Source organism: Prionailurus bengalensis, chromosome E1 (assembly GCF_016509475.1).
Source record: "Prionailurus bengalensis isolate Pbe53 chromosome E1, Fcat_Pben_1.1_paternal_pri, whole genome shotgun sequence".
Lineage (NCBI taxonomy): Eukaryota > Metazoa > Chordata > Mammalia > Carnivora > Felidae > Prionailurus > Prionailurus bengalensis.
In genome coordinates, this window is record NC_057347.1 from 26,451,246 (window position 1) to 26,470,262 (window position 19,017).

General features: G+C 36.0%; 1 protein-coding gene across 2 annotated transcripts in view; it reads right to left on the reverse strand.

The window, feature by feature from the left end:
• Window positions 1–19,017, reverse strand: part of MED13 (mediator complex subunit 13) — a 109,573-nt gene that overhangs the window by 29,409 nt on the left and 61,147 nt on the right. For both annotated transcript variants that reach the window (XR_006297835.1, XM_043583871.1), the window contains exons 10-16: window positions 17,149–17,362; window positions 15,511–15,592; window positions 13,358–13,479; window positions 11,563–11,653; window positions 11,209–11,423; window positions 9,629–9,825; window positions 7,975–8,888 (exon numbers count right to left, since the gene is read on the reverse strand). Coding sequence is in view for 1 of the 2 variants with exons in the window: in XM_043583871.1 (XP_043439806.1) it covers window positions 7,975–8,888; window positions 9,629–9,825; window positions 11,209–11,423; window positions 11,563–11,653; window positions 13,358–13,479; window positions 15,511–15,592; window positions 17,149–17,362 (1,835 nt within the window). In the remaining variant the exon portion in view is untranslated. The remainder of the gene's footprint in view (window positions 1–7,974; window positions 8,889–9,628; window positions 9,826–11,208; window positions 11,424–11,562; window positions 11,654–13,357; window positions 13,480–15,510; window positions 15,593–17,148; window positions 17,363–19,017) is intronic.

Here is a 19,017-nt window from a genome sequence, read left to right on the forward strand (position 1 = left end):
CTCTCTCTCTGCCCCTCCCCCGTTCATGCTCTCTCTCTGTCCCAAAAATAAATAAACGTTGAAAAAAAAATTAAAAAAAAATTTCATATAGAGAGAATATAGTTGACTGGCATGGAAAGGGAGGGTTTGGAGGGAACTTCTAATGGGTATGAGGTTCCTTTTCATGGTGATGAAATGTAAAATTGACTGATGATGGCTATACAACTCCATGAATACATACCTTGCTTTACTGTGTTTCACAAATACTGCATTTTTTTAATAGACTGACAGTTTGTAGCAACCCTGCAACGAGCAGGTCTATTGGTGTCATTTTTCCAATAGCATTTGCTTACTTCATGTCTCTGTGTCACATTTTGGTAATTCTCCCAATATTTCAAAGTTTTTCGTTGTTATTACATTTGTTATGGTGATCTGTGATCCATTAATGATCTTTGATGTTACTGTTATAAATTTAGGGGGCACCACGAACCATTCTCACATAAGGCAACAAACCTAATAAATGTTGTGTGTGTTCTGCCCTACAACTGGCTTTTCCCCCTCTCTCCCTCTCTTTGGGCCTCTTTATTCCCTGTGACACAACAATATTGAAATTAGACCAATTAATAACCTTACACTGGCCACTAAGTATTCAAGTGAATGGAAGAGTTGTACTTTAAGTCAAAAGCTAGAAATGATTAAACTTAGTGAGGAAGGTATGTTGAAAGCCCACACAGGCTGAAAGCTAGGCCTCTTGCACCAAATAGCCAAATTGTGAAAGCAAAGGAAAAGTTGAAGAAAATTACAAGTGCTACTCCAATGAACACACAAATGATTTTAAAAAATCAGTCTGTTAGCTGATATGGAGAAAGTTTTAGTGGTCTGGATAGAACACAACATGTCCTTAAGCCAAGCCTAATCTAGAGCAAGACCCTAACTTTTTTCAATTCTGTGAAGGCTGAAGAGAGGTGAAGAAATTGCCAAAGAAAAGTCTGAAGCTAGCAGAAGTTGGTTCATGAAGTTTAAGCAAAGAAGCCATCTCCATAACACCAAACTGCAAGGTGAATCAGTAAGGCTGTTTAAGTTAACTTCCTGCAGCAAGTTATCCAGAAGATCTAGCTAAGAAAATTAATGAAGATGGCTACACTAAATAATAGATTTTTCTTTTAATATTTATTTATTTATTTAGAGAGTTAGAGAGCAAGCGCAAGTTGGGGAGTGGCAGAGAGAGAGAGAGAGAGAGAGAGAGAAGGGGGGGGGGGAATGCCAAGCAGGCCTCATGTTGTCAATACAGAGCCTGACATGGGGCTTGATCCCATAATCCACGAGATCATGACCTAAGCCGAAATCAAGAGTCAGACACTTAACTGACTGAGCCACCCAGGAGCCCCAAATAATAGATTTTTCAATGTAGATGAAACAACCTTCTATTGGAAGAAGATATCATTTAGGGCTTTCATAGCTAGAGAGAAGTTAATGCCAAGTCAAAGGACTTGCTGTCTTTCTTGTTAAGGGCTAATGTGGTTGGTGACATTAAGTTGAAACCAATGCTCATTTACCATTCTGAAAATCCTAGGGCCCTTAAAAATTAAAAAAAGATGGGGCGCCTGGGTGGCGCAGTCGGTTAAGCGTCCGACTTCAGCCAGGTCACGATCTCGCGGTCCCGGAGTTCGAGCCCCGCGTCAGGCTCTGGGCTGATGGCTCAGAGCCTGGAGCCTGTTTCTGATTCTGTGTCTCCCTCTCTCTCTGCCCCTCCCCCGTTCATGCTCTGTCTCTCTCTGTCCCAAAAATAAATAAACGTTGAAAAAAAAAAAAATTTTTTTTTTTAAATTAAAAAAAGAAAATAAAAAGAATTATGTTTAATCTTCTCTGCCCTGGAGCTATAAAATGAACAAAGCCTGGGTGATAGCACGTCGTTTACCTCATGATTTACTGAACATTTTAAGTCCACTGCTGAGATCTATTGCTCAGAAAAAAAGATTCCTTTCAAAATATGACTGCTCAGTCTATAGCCATTTGACCCTGAACACGCCCAATCTCCTCAAAATATGACTGCTCAATGACAATGCACCTAGTTACCCAAGAGCTCTGATGGAGAAGTACAATGAGATTAATGTTGTTTTCATCCCTGCTAACACAACATGCATTCTGTGGCTCATGGATTAAGGATCAAGTCTTATTTATTTAAGAAATAATTTCATAATGTTGTAGCTGCCATAGATAGTGATTCCTTTGATGGATCTGGGCAAAGTAATTGAAAAGCTTCTGGAAATGATTCACCACTCTAGATGTCACTTAGTAACATTTGTGATTCATGGGAAGAGGTCAAAAAACAGCATTAACAGGAGTTTGGAAAAAGCTGATTGCAACCCTCATGGATGACTCTGAGAGATTCAAGACTTCAGTGGAGATGAGGTGGAAATACAGAACTAGAATTAGATGTGACTGAATTGCTTGAACCTCATGATAAAACTTTAATGGATGAGAAGTTGCTTATTTTTGAGACAGAATCTACTTCCAGTGAAGATGTTTTGAAGATTGTTGAAATGACAACAAATACATATTCTAAATACACACACACACACACACACATATACATACTTTGTTGGTAAAGTAGCAGCAGAATTTGAGAGGACTGACTCCAATTCTGAAGGTTCCACTGTGGGTAAAGTGCTATTAAACAGTACCTCCTACTACAGAGAAACTGTTTATGAAAGAAGATTCAATCAATGTGGCAAATCTCACTGTTGTTCTCATTTTAAGAAATTGCCACAGCTACCTCTCAGTCTTCAGCAACCACCATCCTCTCAGTCAGCAGCCATCAACAATGAGGCAACCAGCAAAAAGATTTATGACTTGCTGTAAGCTCAGATAATGGTTATTAGCATTTTTTAGCAATGTAGTATTTTAAAATTAAGGTTATACATTTTTTAGACATAATGCTGCTGCACATTTAATAAGACTACAATGTAGTGTAAATGTAACCTTTATGTGCACTGGGGAACCAAAATACTCATTTGACTCACTTTACTGTGATATTCGCCTTACTGTGGTAGTCTGGAACCAGATGCACAATGTTTCCGAAGCATGCCTGCAGTAAAAACCATTCAACCATCTGTACACTTATAAATGAGAGAATTGTATGGTATGGCAGTCAATAAAGCTGTTGAAATCAGAGTTATCTTGGAGTTTTGTAATGGTGAGGATGGGCAGAAATATGGGTAATTTTTACTTCTCGGTTTTTTCATTGTCTAGATCCTTTCTTTTCAGCAAGTATGCATTTTTTAAAAAATTAGAACAAAGCTTTTCGAATGTTGAAAAAAAAAATTAACATTACCATTAAGATACACAAACTGCTGGGGTGCCTAGATGGCTCTTTTGGTTAAGCGTCCCACTCTTGATTTCTGATCAGGTCATGATCTCACAGTTCGCGAGTTCGAGCCCTATGCTGACAGTTGAGCTCTGCACTGACAGTGTGGAGCCTGCTTGAGATTCTCTCTCTTCCCCCCTCTCTCTGGCCCTCTCCCACTTGTACTTTCTCTCTCTCAAAATAAATAAATAAACATAAAAAAATAAAATATACAAACTGTTGTTTATAGATTTTTAATTCCTTCAAACAAATATTTTAACCCCTTGGACCTCTACCATATGCCAGGCACTGTTCTAAGTATTTGGGATATATCAACAAGCAAACCAGACAAAAATTCTTGCACTTACACAGAATTTGCATTGGGTAAATTTAATGGAGATAATAATAATAAATTATACAGTATGTTAGAGGGTAATATGCACTCTATGGAAAAAAAACAAAACAAGCAGGATGGAGAATGTGGAGAGGGGTTTGCAACTTTATACTGAGAAAATGGTATCTGAGAAGACTTAAAGGAGACAAGACAGTTACCCATGTAAATATGTGGGGGAAAGTTGTCTCAGGCAGAGGAAACAATTAGGGCAAAGGTCCTACCTAATGTAGGACTTTTCCTTTCATGATGCTACTGTAGTTTAATGAAAGCATTCCAATAAATATTACACATTTAGGTTTTAAAGCACTGTTTTATACTGAAATGTATAAAAAGGCATTGCTCTTTTTGTTTTAAATTATTCTTAAAATTTATTTATTTATTTATTTATTTATTTATTTATTTATTTATTTAAGTAATCTCTATACCCAATGTGGGGCTCAAACTCATGACTCTGAGATCAAGAGTGGCATGCTCTTCCAATTGAGCCAGCCAGGCATGCTTATTTTGAATTAGCTTAACACAAGTTCTGAGGATGAAATTTATCTTTATGGTTGTAAAGTTTCGGTTTACATTAATGTCTACTGTTACACAAAAAATATTAAGACTCAATATTTTCTATTATTTGGAAAATAAGTTGGTTCTTTTTTTTGAGGTGCATCTGGCCTAAGTTCTTTTTTTATTTTTTATTAGAGGTAAAATTGACATAACATTAGTTTCTAGTGTACAATGTAATGATTTAATGTTTGCATATGTTGTAAAATGATCACCACAATGCCTCCACAGCCTATATTCTTAACTATCACCTACAGCTGAAAACAATCCTGCCCTTTTTTTGAACATCTACAACATTCACTTATACCTTTTTCAACTTGGTCCTTGAGTACAATGAGTTTGATGAATCATCAAATTATGTCATGAACAAAATATTAACTACTGGCCCATGTATTGCCCTCCTATCTTATATCACAAATTTTAATAATATTATGAACAACTATGATCTCATGACCCAAGAACTAGAACATCACCAAAGTTCTTCTCTCTATCCTATCCCTCCCTCAGCTTTTTAAAATTAACCACTATCCTGGGGTGCCTGGATAGCTCAGTTGGTTAAGTGACTTAAGCCGAGGTCTGACCTCAGCTTGGGTCATAATCTCACAGTTCATAAGTTCAAGCCCCGTGTCAGGCTCTGTGCTGACAGGGTGGAGCCTGGAGACTGCTTCAAATTCTAAGTCTCCCTCTTCCTGCCCCTCCCCCTGGTCATACTCTGTCTCTCTAAAAAATAAACATTAAAAATTTTTAAATAAGATGAAATTATTAATAAACAAATGAATGAATGAATGAATGAGTGTAGGAGATTCATCGTATCTCCCAGAATGCTAACCACATTGTTTTGCATGTGTCAAAAAGATGACTGAATTAGCAAATGACTCATGGACCAAATAGAGAGGTTATTATACGGCATATACCACCTTAGAAAAGATCCTTACCAAAAACCACATTTTGAAGGAGGCAAATTTTCTGTATAACAGTCAAAAATTAGAAAAGTTAGTGGTATACTGAGACATATTTTAAAAACTGTTGGGGGGCGCCTGGGTGGCTCAGTCAGTTAAGTGTCCGACTTGGGCTCAGGTCATGATCTCACGGTTCATGGGTTTGAGCCCCACTTCGGGCTCTGTGCTGACAGCTCAGAGCCTGGAGCCTGCTTCAGATTCTGTGTCTCCCTCTCTCTATGCTCCTCCCCCACTCATGCTCTGTCTCGAAAAAAGTAAATAAACATTAAAAAAAATAAAAACTGTTGGGGTGCCTGGGTGGCTCAATCAGTTTAAGTGTCTTGACTCTTGATTTCAGCTCAGGTATGATCTCACAGTTTGTGAGTTTGAGCCCCACCACTGGAGGCTCCGTGCTGACAGTGAGGAGCGTGCTTGGGATTCTCTTTCCTTCTGCCACTCCCTGCTCCCCACTCTCTCAAAATAAATAAATAAACTTTTGAAAAAACTGTAGGTTGGTTGGTTGGTTGGTTGGTTGTGCCTGAAAGAAAAATATCTGGGAGCACCTGGGTGGCTGGCCCAGTTGGTTAAGCATCTGACTCTTGATTTCAGCTCAGGTCATAATCTCACCATTTGTGAGTTCAAGCCCTGCATCACGCACTGCATTGACAGTGTGGATCCTGATTGGGATTCTTCCTCTCTCTCTCTGCTCCCCCCACCTGTGCTTTGTCTCTCAAAATAAATAAATAAAAACTTAAAAAAAAATTTTTTTAATATCTATTTTAATAATAATGGCAACTTAATTCAGTACTATATTCCAAGCACTGTACCAAGCATGTAATATGGATTAAATCATTAGCTTTTCTTTTCTTTTTTTTTTTTTTTTAGTTTTTTTGAGTTTATTTATTTTGAGAGAGAGAAAGAGAGAGAGGGAGAGCGTGCGCGCACAAGCAGGGAAGGGGCAGAGAGAAGGAGAGACAAAATCTTAAAAGCAGGTTCCACACCATTAGCACAGAACCCGGTGTGGGTCTTGAACTCACAAATCTTGAGATCATGACCTGAGCTGAGATCAAGAGTCAGACACTTAACCAATCGAGCCACCCAGGTGCCCCTGGATCCTTAAAACTCTACACAGCTAGTATTTGACGTTGTACCTTGTAGAACATTATTTGACGCTGATGATCATTTTCTCCTTCTTCAAACATTTATTGTACCTATTTGACTTCTAGGACACCTCTTGGTTTTCCTCCCACTTCCTTGGTTTCCAATCCTGGATCCTTCCCTTCTCCATCTCTAAATGTCAGTTCCATCCTTCTCTCTAGTTACTCTCTATGTTGTTAAATCCAGCTCCATAGATTTTAACGCTGATAACTTACACTAGAAAATTTTAATCTCCAGACCCAACTACTCCTGTGAATTTAAAACTGTTATCTCCACATATGTACTTGACCTCCTCTCCCAGTGTTTCCCTCCTCTATAATTAGAACTATCATTCATCCTGCTGCTCAAGCTATCCTTGATGCCTCATCATATCTCGTATGTATCAGCAAATCCTATAGGTTCTACTTCCCAAATATACCTAGAACCTACTACTTTTATCTCCATCACTTCCAATCTTGTCTAAGTTACCATCATCTTACACCATCTTTCTAAATGCTTCCTAACTATTCTATCTACTTCTATTCTTACCTTCACAACACATAATAGCCAGAATGATCTTTTAAAAAAATAGACAGAAAAAAGACCGTGTTATTTCTCTGCTCAAAACTGACCTATAGCTTCCCATCAGTCTTACAATAAACTATAAAGGTTTTACACAGTCCCTAAGACCCCTACATGATTTTGGTTTTTGGCTAGCTCCTAGATTCATGTCTGACCAATCTCCCCATCACCCAATTCATTCCAGCAACAATGTCTCCTTACTGTTCCTCAAACATATTAACCATACTACTCCCTCTGGGTCTTTGCACTACCTGAAATACTCTTCCCTTAGTTATCCACATAGCTCCATTCCCTCACTTTATGTAGGACTTTGCTCAAATGCTGTCCCTCGGTAATATTTTTCCTAACCATACATCTAAAATAACCATACACACCTGGGGCACCTGGCTGGCTCAGTCAGTAGAGCATGTGACTCTTGATCTTGGGATGTGAGTTTAAGCCCCACACTGGGTATAGAGCTCACTTTAATTAATTAAAATAAATCATGAAGTACTTACCCAAATAAATAAAATAGTGTCCTCCTGTCTTTTTCCACTCCTTTCCACTTGCTTTTTCTTCAAAGCCATTTATCACTGTCATTATATAATTACTTTTTTTTTTTTCGTTTGTTTATATGTTCTACACTAAATTATAGGCTCAAAAAAGGCAGGAACTAAGTTTGTTTCATTTAATGCTGCACTTTTATAAAGGAACAGTGTGTGGCACATATCAGGTGCTCAGTAAATATTTAATGATTGAAAGAATGTTGAATAAAGCAGACAACTAGCAATTTTCTGTTAATTAACATCTACAAAGTACCCTTTATACTCCCACATAAGTACATAATTACAGATTTACAAGAGCCATACTTTTATTGGTGAAATTAAACTAAACTGCTAGGAACTTCTCCCTTTAAAAATGTCATCCTTAAAGGAGTTTTCAGTCCAAATTTTAGTGTCTCTATTAGCTACATGGAAAACTGCCTTTAATACTTTATCCTCAGAAAGAAAGGCAAAGTCCTACAATTAAAGGAAAACAAACAAAAATTATTCCATTAGCATACTTACCATTTCTTTTGGACCAGGGGTGTAAGCATGAACTTTTCACAAGTGCTTCATCAACTTTCCCTCCTGACATGTTATCCATGAACTGACGCCCATGTTCTAATGCAAGGTAGCAGTCATTGCAACAGTCCCGCTCTTCAACACGTACCCAATTACTAATTACACCAATTCTAGGAAAAGGATCTTGGTCTGCTGCTCCAAAGGGTGAAAATAAATTAGTGCACTGATCTTGTAGCAATAATATCAACTCGTCAGGGAATTTTTCAGATTCCTTTAGTCCTCCATTAACATGTTCAGCAGAAGTAGCCCTGAGAGCTTCAAAACGTTTTTCTGCTTCTTTGCCACATTCTGTGTTGCGTCCTATGATGTCTAGTTCATCTTCAAGAAATAATCCTGAATTGTTTCCAAATTTTCTGTTCATGACAGCACTGAAGCCACAGGTACACCTATACTGTGCTTCCTGCATTGGATCTGGAATGTAAACTCCAACATCGGCACCCTTGATATTCATATTGCAGACACAGATACAGCAACTATCAAAGTTACAGTCTTTAAACAAATTCATAACTGATTCTGAAAGAATGAGGTTTACATAAAGACTGTGTGCTTCAGGGATGGAAGGAACAGTTGCAGGTTCAACAGAGTTAAGGGGTCTGCATGTGGATGGCGTGGAAGCTGGTGAATACAAATCTGAATTTTCATATTTGACTGAACCTTGAGCACTAGCAGGTCCACCAGCTCGAGGAGTCCTTGGAGTCCTTGGAGTCCTTGGAGTTGGAAACCTAGGTGTAGATGGAGAAGGAAGAATTCCTGCTCCACTGTTACTAGGAGGTGCACTGCTAGGAGGCATCCCAAAAGAAGTATGAGTCTGAGGTGTATAAGCAGGACCATATTCTTGATCAATAGTACTTCCATCGCTAGTGTTACCAAGGTGAAAGAAAATTAAACACATAAAGGAACATATTAGTGATATGAAACAGAACAAAAAATGTCCAGTATTTTTCAGTAACACTGATAATTATGAAAGTACAATTACTGCAAAAATTACAAGTAGAATTAAAATGTATTTCTGGTTAATAAATCCACTCTAGGTGACTGTTGTGGACTGTGGACCAACCAACTAGCTCCAAATTGTAAATAAAATCTGTTTACCTAAACATCCACCTTTACTATCTATAGTTCTTATACTACAAATAACCATATTTCATTGATCCTAAGATGCCACTGTTAAAAACAAAACAAAAAAAACTTCTAATTTCAGAGATGTTTACATGCAATAAGGGACAATGGCCATTTAAAGATGTCATAAGACACCCCAATTTCAGATACTAAAATATGAAAAGTATGTGATATGGCAAATACACAAATGGCATTTAGAATTTTAGAGCAAAATAAACAGTGCTTCTGAAGACAATCAAAAAACAAAAAAAAAAAAATGAAAGCAAGTAATCAATGAGTAATAATACTTAAATTTTCCAACAATTTATCCACACCCAACGAATACCATTATAATTTATTGATCAAAAAATAATTCTTAGAATCTTTAAAACCCAGCATCTTTTTTCTAAATACTAGCAAAGCAGGCACCTCTATGAAAAAAAATTAAAGCTATATAAGCACACCTGTAGTATACCAGTAACATAAATCTATACCATACCCCTCTTTGATGAATGGCACTGCAGGCCCTGAGGAAAGCAATTCCAATTTTCCAACAGTCCAACTCTGACGGTAAATACACTCTTCTGGCAATTTGATAGGAGGCAGACATTGGCTTGGGAGACTTTTTAGAGGTGCAAACATGGAACACCCCACCAGAACTTGACAATTTTCAGGCTTATAGACATACGAAAAATCCTACAATACAAAAACCATGACTTTCACCATCTTATCTTCCAAGGGAAAAAAGCTAAACTGTCTCTATCTAGTCTCTTTTCCTGTCTCTTTAAACAAAATAATAAAATGTAAATATAATTCTGTTCTTTTTTTTTTTAAGTTCATTTATTTATTTAGAGAGAGAGGGAGAGCACGCACACACACGACAGAGAAAGAGGGAGAAAGGACAGAGAAAGGACAGAGAAAGAGGGAGAGAGAACCCCAAGCAGGCTCCACACTATCAGCACAGAGATGGATGCGAGGCTCAATCTCACGAACCGAGAGATGACCTGAGTGGAAATCAAGGGCCAGATGCTTAACTGACTGAGCCACCCAGGTGCCTATTATTCTATTCTTAAATGCATTCTTTTTATTTTATTTCCAGTAAAATTAACATACAGTGTCATATTAGTTTCAGGTGTACGATACAGTGATTCAACAACTCCATAAATCACCTAGTGTTTATCACCTAACTCCTCTGATAATTATCAGTTTGTTCTTTATAGTTAAGAGTGTTTCCTACTTTGTCTTTTTTTTCCCCCTTTGCTTATTTGCTTTGTTTCCTAAGTTCCACATAGGAGTGCAATTATATGGTATTTGTCCTTTTCTGACTTATTTCACTTAGCATTACACTCTCTAGCTCCATCAAGGTCACTGCAAATAACAAGACCGAATTCTTTTTTATGGCTAAATAATATTCCTGTGTGTGTGTATCTTCTATCCATTCATCTGTTCAATATCACTCATCATCATGGCTATGCAAATCAAAACTACAATGAGAGGAGAGTCTGGCTGCCTCAGTCAGCAGAGCATGCAACTCTTGATCTCAGGGTTGTGAGTTCAAGCCCAATGTATGGTATGGAGTTCACTTACAAGAAAACAAAAACAAAAACCCCTTATGATGAGATATCACCTCACACCTGTAAGAATGGCTAAAATAAAAAACACAAGAAACAGGTATTGGAGAGGATGTGAAGGAAAAGGAACTCTCTTACAATGTTGGTGGGAACGCAAACTGATGCAGCCACTGTGGAAAACAGTGGTGGTTCCTAAAAAAGTTTAAAACAGAACTACCCTACAGTCCAATAATCACACTACTGGGTATTTACTCAAAAATTACAAAAACACTAATCAAAGGGATACATGCACCCCTGTTTATAGCAGCATTATTTACAACAGCCAAATTATGGAAGCAGCCCAAGTATTCTTAAATGCATTCTCTGTAGTTTCACCACTATTCAGCCTTCTAATTTGTTAATTACAAAATGAGAATCATGACAGATTTTTTAATATAGCAACAAACTAACTAAATCTATAAGAAAATATTGGAAGTGAATTATTTTTCCAGAAATATAAAATACTTACTTTAATTTCAGAAGGTTTTGGGCTACAGAATCCTTCATCAACCTCAATTTTGAACTGTGTTCCAACAGTAGAACTATTTCCTTCTAGAACAGTTCCTCCAGGTGTTATATCCATACTACCATATTCTTTATTACTCATATTCATTGGGGAAAATCCCATAATATGCTGTTCCAACGATGGTGGTGTAGGATACATTTTATGAAGATCTGCAGTGCCTATAATTAATAAAGCACACATTTTAACATAAGACTAAATAAAAAGAAGTTAATTAATCTGTGTTTAAAAGAAAGGGGTGGGGAATTTTATTCATATTAAAAGTTGCGGATTTATCTGCAGCAGATTTGGGAAGCTTACTTATGCAAGATAATGGATCCAGATTTCCTGTTTTTGATTCCTTACAGCTGGATTTATCATCTGTTCCATTTGCTGACTTTTTAGATCCAGGCTATTAACAAAAACAAAAACACATATTTATCTGAAATTTTAAATCCAATGTGATCCAAGATCATTAAGATGTAACTTGAAGGTCAAACCCATTCATCAAATATAGTATTTTGAATTTATGCTAGAGCCAAAATATGAGATACTAGAAACAATTTATAAAGACCTAAAACATATTTTAAACAATCACTGAACCCAGATTATTTTGTCTGTTTATATGGTAATCCTGCAATTTAACAGAGGGAAAAGTTCCTCCAAATAAAAATGACTAATACTTTCAGAACACAGAAGAATAACCTACCACTTAAAGCCTATTAAAATTAAAAAAAAAAAAAGAAAGAAAACGGAAATCTGCAATAAGGATTTGTAATACAGAACCGCTTTTTAGAAAAAAATACTCCTAAAACATTTGTCCCCTCAAATAAAATACATCAAATTTTCCTATATAATCAATCACCTCTCTGAATTCTAATTTATATTTTTACCTTGTTTAATAACCTCTTCTCCCTAGAAAAATGCTGCAACACGTAAAACAAAAGCATACACTTCAGAAAGATCTCATATGACAAACAATAGTACACCTAACTAAAAATCAGTTTTAATACGTTGAACAAACCAAGTTTTACTATCTCCAATCTATCACCAATGTTTTTATATTTGGTTATATCTAACATGGTTCCAAGTCTCCTGTTAGCCTCTTTGTCATAAACATAACAGTTCTAATTACAACCTTCTTACCTCACAATATCCATAGCTGATACATGAATAGTAACAGGAAGCATAAAAGTATCAAAGAATTCAAGGATATATTTACCTAGTAAATGGTACTCTCTAAAATATACTATATTTTGGGATATAAAATGTTAGTTTATGTACAGCTATACCTGCTGTATATCACTTAATTGAAGACACCAAATGTGCCTGTATGTGTACGTATGTGTATATATACACAAATACACACAGTGTGTATCATATACAAAAGAGGATTAAAAGTATATGTTATATAAAAAAAGTATGTATTATATAGGACAAGAAAGACCAAATGTACTACAGACGTTTTCAAGCTACCTTTATGCAGATGAAAATGGAATTCCCTTTTATGATAATGCAGCACTCAGTTCACTAATCTGACATTCTAACAAACCTCATTTTAAGTTTTCTTTTATAATCACCTTTGTGTGCAAATGGATGTTCAAAATTAAATACTACCTCTTCTTCCTTTTTCATTATTATAGTATATTGCTGTCTTAAAATAATGGTTGTGATGACAAACATATTCAAAAGAAGTGGTATTCCTTAATAAATTGACAAGGCATACAATTTTAATGTTAATTACTTATTATTCTTATCTAAGTGAGTCAATTCCAGGGTTTCTCAAATGAGAGGATTAAAGAATAGGAAAATAATTCTGCTTCCTAAAGATTGCAGAAAAAAAATATATCATAGCGTTCAAATTAAACTTAATCACACATCCCAAACATAAAAAAATAAAGAAAAAACACACATAGTTTGTAGGTGACACTATGCCAAGAATGCTCAAACATAAGTTTAAAAAAAGGAAACCAATTAATAAAATTTTATTACAAAATACTTCTTATTTTTCAGGGCCAAAACATACAGTTCAAGTCACACACCACTTCTGAAAAATAAGTCTACATGAAATTAAGGAAAAGATATTATAAATCTTAGCCATTAATAGAATACTCACTGTTAATTCATCTTCATCAGAATTGAAAAGATTATCAAGGTCAGTATAAGAGACAGCCAGGTCTGAGTCATAAATCAAGCTGGTTGATGGAGGGCGGGCATGACTAGTAGGGCGTGGAGCATCTACACGTCAACCAAAAAGGCAAAATAAAAAATTCCACTACTGACCAAATAAGTATTATTCTATTTATTTAAACTAGATATCTAACTTTAAACCTATTCTGCAATAAGAAACTATGATTTGCTTGGGGCGCCTGGGTGGCTTGGTCGGTTAAGTGTCTGACTTCGGCTCAGGTCATGATCTCAAAGTCTGTGAGTTCAAGCTCCGCTTCAGGCTCTGTACTGACAGCTCGGAGCCTGGAGCCTGCTTCAGATTCTGTGTCTCCCCTCTCTCTTCCCCTCCCCAGTGCTGTCTCTCTGTCTCTCTCAAAAAAATAAACATTAAAAACAAAAAAAATTAAAAAAAAAAAAAAGAAACAGTGATTTCCTTAAAATCTAGAAATTTTCTCATAGAAATAAAATTGCAAATAAATGTAGTAACTTCTCCAGGAAGCTCACTAAAGGCTATGTAATCCATAACATGGCTAAATACTCTGATTTTATATAACAAATAAAAAGATATACACTAACAGGACAATAGTGTACACACACACACACACACACACACACACACACACACACACACTCTCTCTTTTATTTTTCTATCTTCCACATTTTTAGTTTTCTATCTTCCTGAAAGAAAGAAACATACTACAATGATTAAGTGCCCTGGCTCTTGAGTCAGAGAGACTATCATGAATTTGAATTCCCAACTATGACACTAACAATATGACCCTGAACAAGTTACTTAACCTCTCTGTACCTTAGCAATAACAAGAATTAAAAATGAAGAATGTAGCTAAAGCACTTTGTCCAGTGCCAGGCAGTGAAGTACTCAATAAATATTACCTGTTGGTTAAGCTTTCATTTTAGTTCTGGAATTAAAAAAAAAAAAAAATTTTTTTTTAAATGTTTATTCATTTTTTGAGAGACAGAGAGAGAGCATGAGCAGGGGAGGGGCAGAGAGAGAGAGGGAGACCCAGAATCCGAAGCAGGATCCAAGCTCTGAGCTGTCAGCAAAGAGCCCGATGCGGGGCTTGAACTCATGAGCGGTGAGATCATGACATGAGCTGAAGTTGGACGCTTAACCAACTGAGCCACCCAGGCGCCCCCTTAGTTCTAGAATTTTATTTTCCTTTTTCCTTTTCTTTTTTTTTTTTTTTACTCTCCCCAGTTGTAGAGGGAAAAATATAGGATTACTTAAGAAAAATTACAAATACCAAGAGAAGTTAAATTCCTTTTACATTCTCATATAAGAAAAAAATTACAGTTTGGTGTATAACCTGAAGTATGCTTGGTGTATCAAATGACTTGAAATAGTCCTCACTTTCAGAAAGATGAAAGTCACTTTCCAAGTGCCTCTGCATGATAGTTCTAAAAATTAACTGGAGCAGTTCTGAAATTTGGTGTAAAAAATCATCTAGGGTACTTATTAAAAAATATTTCAAAGCTCCACCTCAAAAGATTGCTCCAGAATGTGGGAGATGGTCCAAATTTAGAGAAAGCAGAAGACAGCAATTACACTCATTCCCACACAAATTTTGTAAAACAAATAATGTGCCACACCTCTCTATTCCAAGCACAAGGAGCACTAGTCAGACACTTTCAAAGTGGAGTCTTTTTCACAGTATCCTCAGTGCTAAGAATAGTCCCTACATTTAAAACCTGTTTGATAAATATTTGTTAAATTAATAATTTCAACAGTTCTTCTAATTTGAGTGAGAGAGTAAAGGACAACAAAATTGTAGTCAAGTCTAATTTATAAAGTTGAGTTTTCAGATCAGAGAGGGACCTTAAGGTGATGATCTGTTCAAATCTCATTTTACATAAGAACTATTTTTATTTGAGAGAAAGTTTCAACAATTCAAAACAGAATTTCTATCATCTCAACCTGCTTCTCTCAATACAAAATAAGCAATAAATCATTTTAAGATAGGTACCTTTCTATGAAACATAAATTATGCAAAAAGGAACACTGTAAGTCCAATAATATCAGATTAGCTTGTAGCAGTAATCTTGTAATGCAATATTTTGATTAGAAAATAAAAGTTTTACCTTGCTTGAGAGATGGACTAAATAATGACATAGCATCTTCTTCATGTGATAATACTGTTACACTAGATGGCCCATCTTCTACCTGCAAACAATATTACATATTAGACTGAAATATATAATTTAAAATAACAAAATCTTCCAACTACTGAGTAACTATGTGTCAAGCATCCTACTAGATGTTCTACAGTCATACTAATTCCCACAATTAATCTATATGATAAACAGCACGTTCAACTTACAAAAAATAGTTCTAAAGATAACCCAGGAAATGTATCTGGATAAACGGTGGGAGCTGGGATTCCAAGCTAAATTTGTCAAATTCCAAAGTCCATGTTCTTTCTATAATACCTATATCCTTCCCAGCTACTACTCTTTTCATATTTACAGAAGGACAAAATGTCAAGTACCAGGCGCACAGTAAGGCTAAAAACTCTGTGAAAGAATTTTCTGTATTATACTTATTATTGGGTCCTTTTCACAATTTTACAGCTTTCAATTTCCATATTTTACATTAAAGGCAAATTTTAATTAAAAAAATTTTTTTTATTTAATGTTTTTATTTATTTTTAACGGGGAGAAAGAAAGAGAGAGAGGGAGAGAGCACGAGCGAGCGAGCACACACAGGTTAGGGGCAGAGAAAGAGGGAGATACAGAATCCAAAGTAGGCTCCAGGCTCTGAGCTTTCAGCACACAGCCCGAAGTGGGGCTTGAAACCAAGAAGTGTGATATCATGACCTGAGCCAAAGTTGGACACTTAACTGACTGAGCCACCCAGGCGCCCCTACTTTTTGTCTTAACTTTTTGACGTTTATTTATTTTTGAAAGACAGAGACAGAGACAGAGCATGAGCAGGGGAGGGGCAGAGAGAGGGAGAAACAGAATCGGAAGCAGACTCCAGGCGCTGAGCTGTCAGCACAGAGCCCAACGCAGGGCTTGAACCCACAAACCATGAGATCATGACCCGAGCTGAAGTCAGACGCATAACTGACAGAGCCACCCAGGTACCCTTAAAGGCAAAATTCTTATCCAACAGAGTTATCTTGTGCTTAATACATCCTATAATATTAGATTTTCAAATTTCTAATAAATACTCCTGTATCTTATATTTAATATATTTCATCAAGGGGCTTTATAAGTTAACTCACATTCAAAAATATCATGTACGTTATAAACTCAGCATTGGGTATTTTATTGTATTTTGAAAACTGGCACTTCACCTATTTCAGTACATTTTAACTCAGTATCAAAATACTTCATCTACCTAAATTTTCTGATTTCAGTATTACAGAAGTTAATGTACTTTCCTCAAACCCAAAAAAACTCTTACAGTAAATAACAATCTTTTCATTATCAGACACCAGGTATAAAGTCTACATAAACTCTTAAATTTTGTACAATGTGCCTGATTTACCTATTCAAAAAAATATTTTCATTATTTAAAAGGGCTCACAACGGTGAGATCTTGACCTGAGCTGTAATCAAGAGCTGGAGGCTTAACTGACATGAGCCACTCAGGTGCCCCTTAATCTATTTTAAAAGACAAAAAAAAAAAAAAAAAAAAAGAGAGAAGTATGGTACTATATGCTGTGTTAAAAAATATCAGCGACCCTTTGGTGTACTATGATTTCTTTTACTCACCTTGTGTTTTTTTACAGCTTCTCTCTCACTGTTTTGTCTATCTTTCTTATCAGGAAAAAGGAATTCCTCATCTCCTTCAACAAATGCATATGGATCAATTTTAGATTCTTGCTCTGCATCAGATGCTATTGCTGAAAGATACTGATTTTTAATTTGATATTGCTGCACTAATTCATCAGAAACTTTTAAAGGTTTCTTACATTGCACCATTAACCTGCATTAAAAACAAAAAAACAAAATTAGAAAATTATATTTAATTTTCCATAAAAGCAAAAAAAATTCCAATGACTTAAGAATCATCAAGTTTTCATGATTATTTAGAGATGATCTAAACTGTAATCCTTCATATTACGAATGAGGAAATTAAGGCATTGAGAGGTTACATGATTTATTAAAGCCTCAAGTTTAGCAATCAAGAAATGAAGCTAAAATCTAGGTCTCCTATTTGTTCTTTCCACCAAAATATGTCCACTCTGTTCCCAATTCCTTACATGCATTAACTTGTCCAAGTCTATTCACTGAAAGGAACTTTTTTTTTTTTTTTTTTGAAAGGGACTCTTACATCAAAATTGCTCCAGGACAGGAACTCTCAAAATTGTGGGCTATGTGCTGAGGCAAGACTAGTTTTATACAATTTATACAATGGAAGTGATTATCCTTTTCCTATTGACATGAGTGGATAAGGTTATAAAATTATAAGGACCTAATTTGTGTTTCATGAACACTATAACTTATTAATTCTGGCAAGAGGTTTTATAATGGCAAGTGAAGTTTCAGCTCAAGTACCTCAAAGTTTTTACCTGATCGGATTAGAAAAATCTATTTTTATATCATCAGTCTTATGGTTTCACATGGTGACTAGAATCAATAAAACAAAACAAGAGAGGAGACAACACTGAAGTTAGAAAGACAAACAAGTAGAAACTGTCAGATCAGAGGAAGCTAAAATCAAAGGGTAAGAGCAAGAAGCTGATTTGCACCACCAGAATCCCAGAAAGCATCAAGACTTTTCTATCTCTGAAGACCAGGGTACTTGGTGAGTGTGAACACTGAATGATGTTTTTGGTTTGTAGAAGACACTTTCTGACTCCCAAATTCATGTTCTCTATAGTTTGTAAAGTGGAGATTCCCATGCTGCCAGAAAGAAGTAGCGAGGCTTCTACTCAGACCAGGGTAAAAATCCTGCAAGGACTATTTCACTCCGAATAAAAACCAAACCCCTTGTAATATCCTACCAAAGCTTTCCTTGACCTTTCTCCTCTTTGCCTCTCCAACCAACTTCATTTGGTTATTCTACTCCTGCCTCTCTCAACTCTGCTTCCAAGACCTTCCTTCATGTTCCTCAAACAGGCCAGACACACTCCTGACTGTTCCCTTTGTTTGGAGCATTCTTTCTCCAAGTATCTGCATGGCCAACTCCTTCACTTTCTAAAAGACTTTGTTTAAATGTCACCTTATGTAGGAGACCTTATTTAAAATTGCAAAATGCCCAACTACTTCAACACTGATCCCCCTCACCCTGCTCTATTTTTCCCTCCATAGCACTTATCTTTTAAAATCTATATAACTTGCTTATATTAATAGCTGACTGTCACTCTCACTAGAATATAAGACCCTAAATGACAGGGATCTTGCCTTTGTTCACTGAATTATCCCAAATGCCTAGAACAGTGCCTGGCAAGTAGAAGGTACTCAATAAATATTTCTTAAATGAATACATGAAATCGAAAAACCACATAGGATTGAGACGTTGTGGATGCATTAATAATTCTATAATACAGTATCTTGTACTTGGAAATAAACCATCTTCATTCATCAGAAAGTGATACTGCTGCTACTTATCTGTCCTACAATTTAAGACAAAAAATT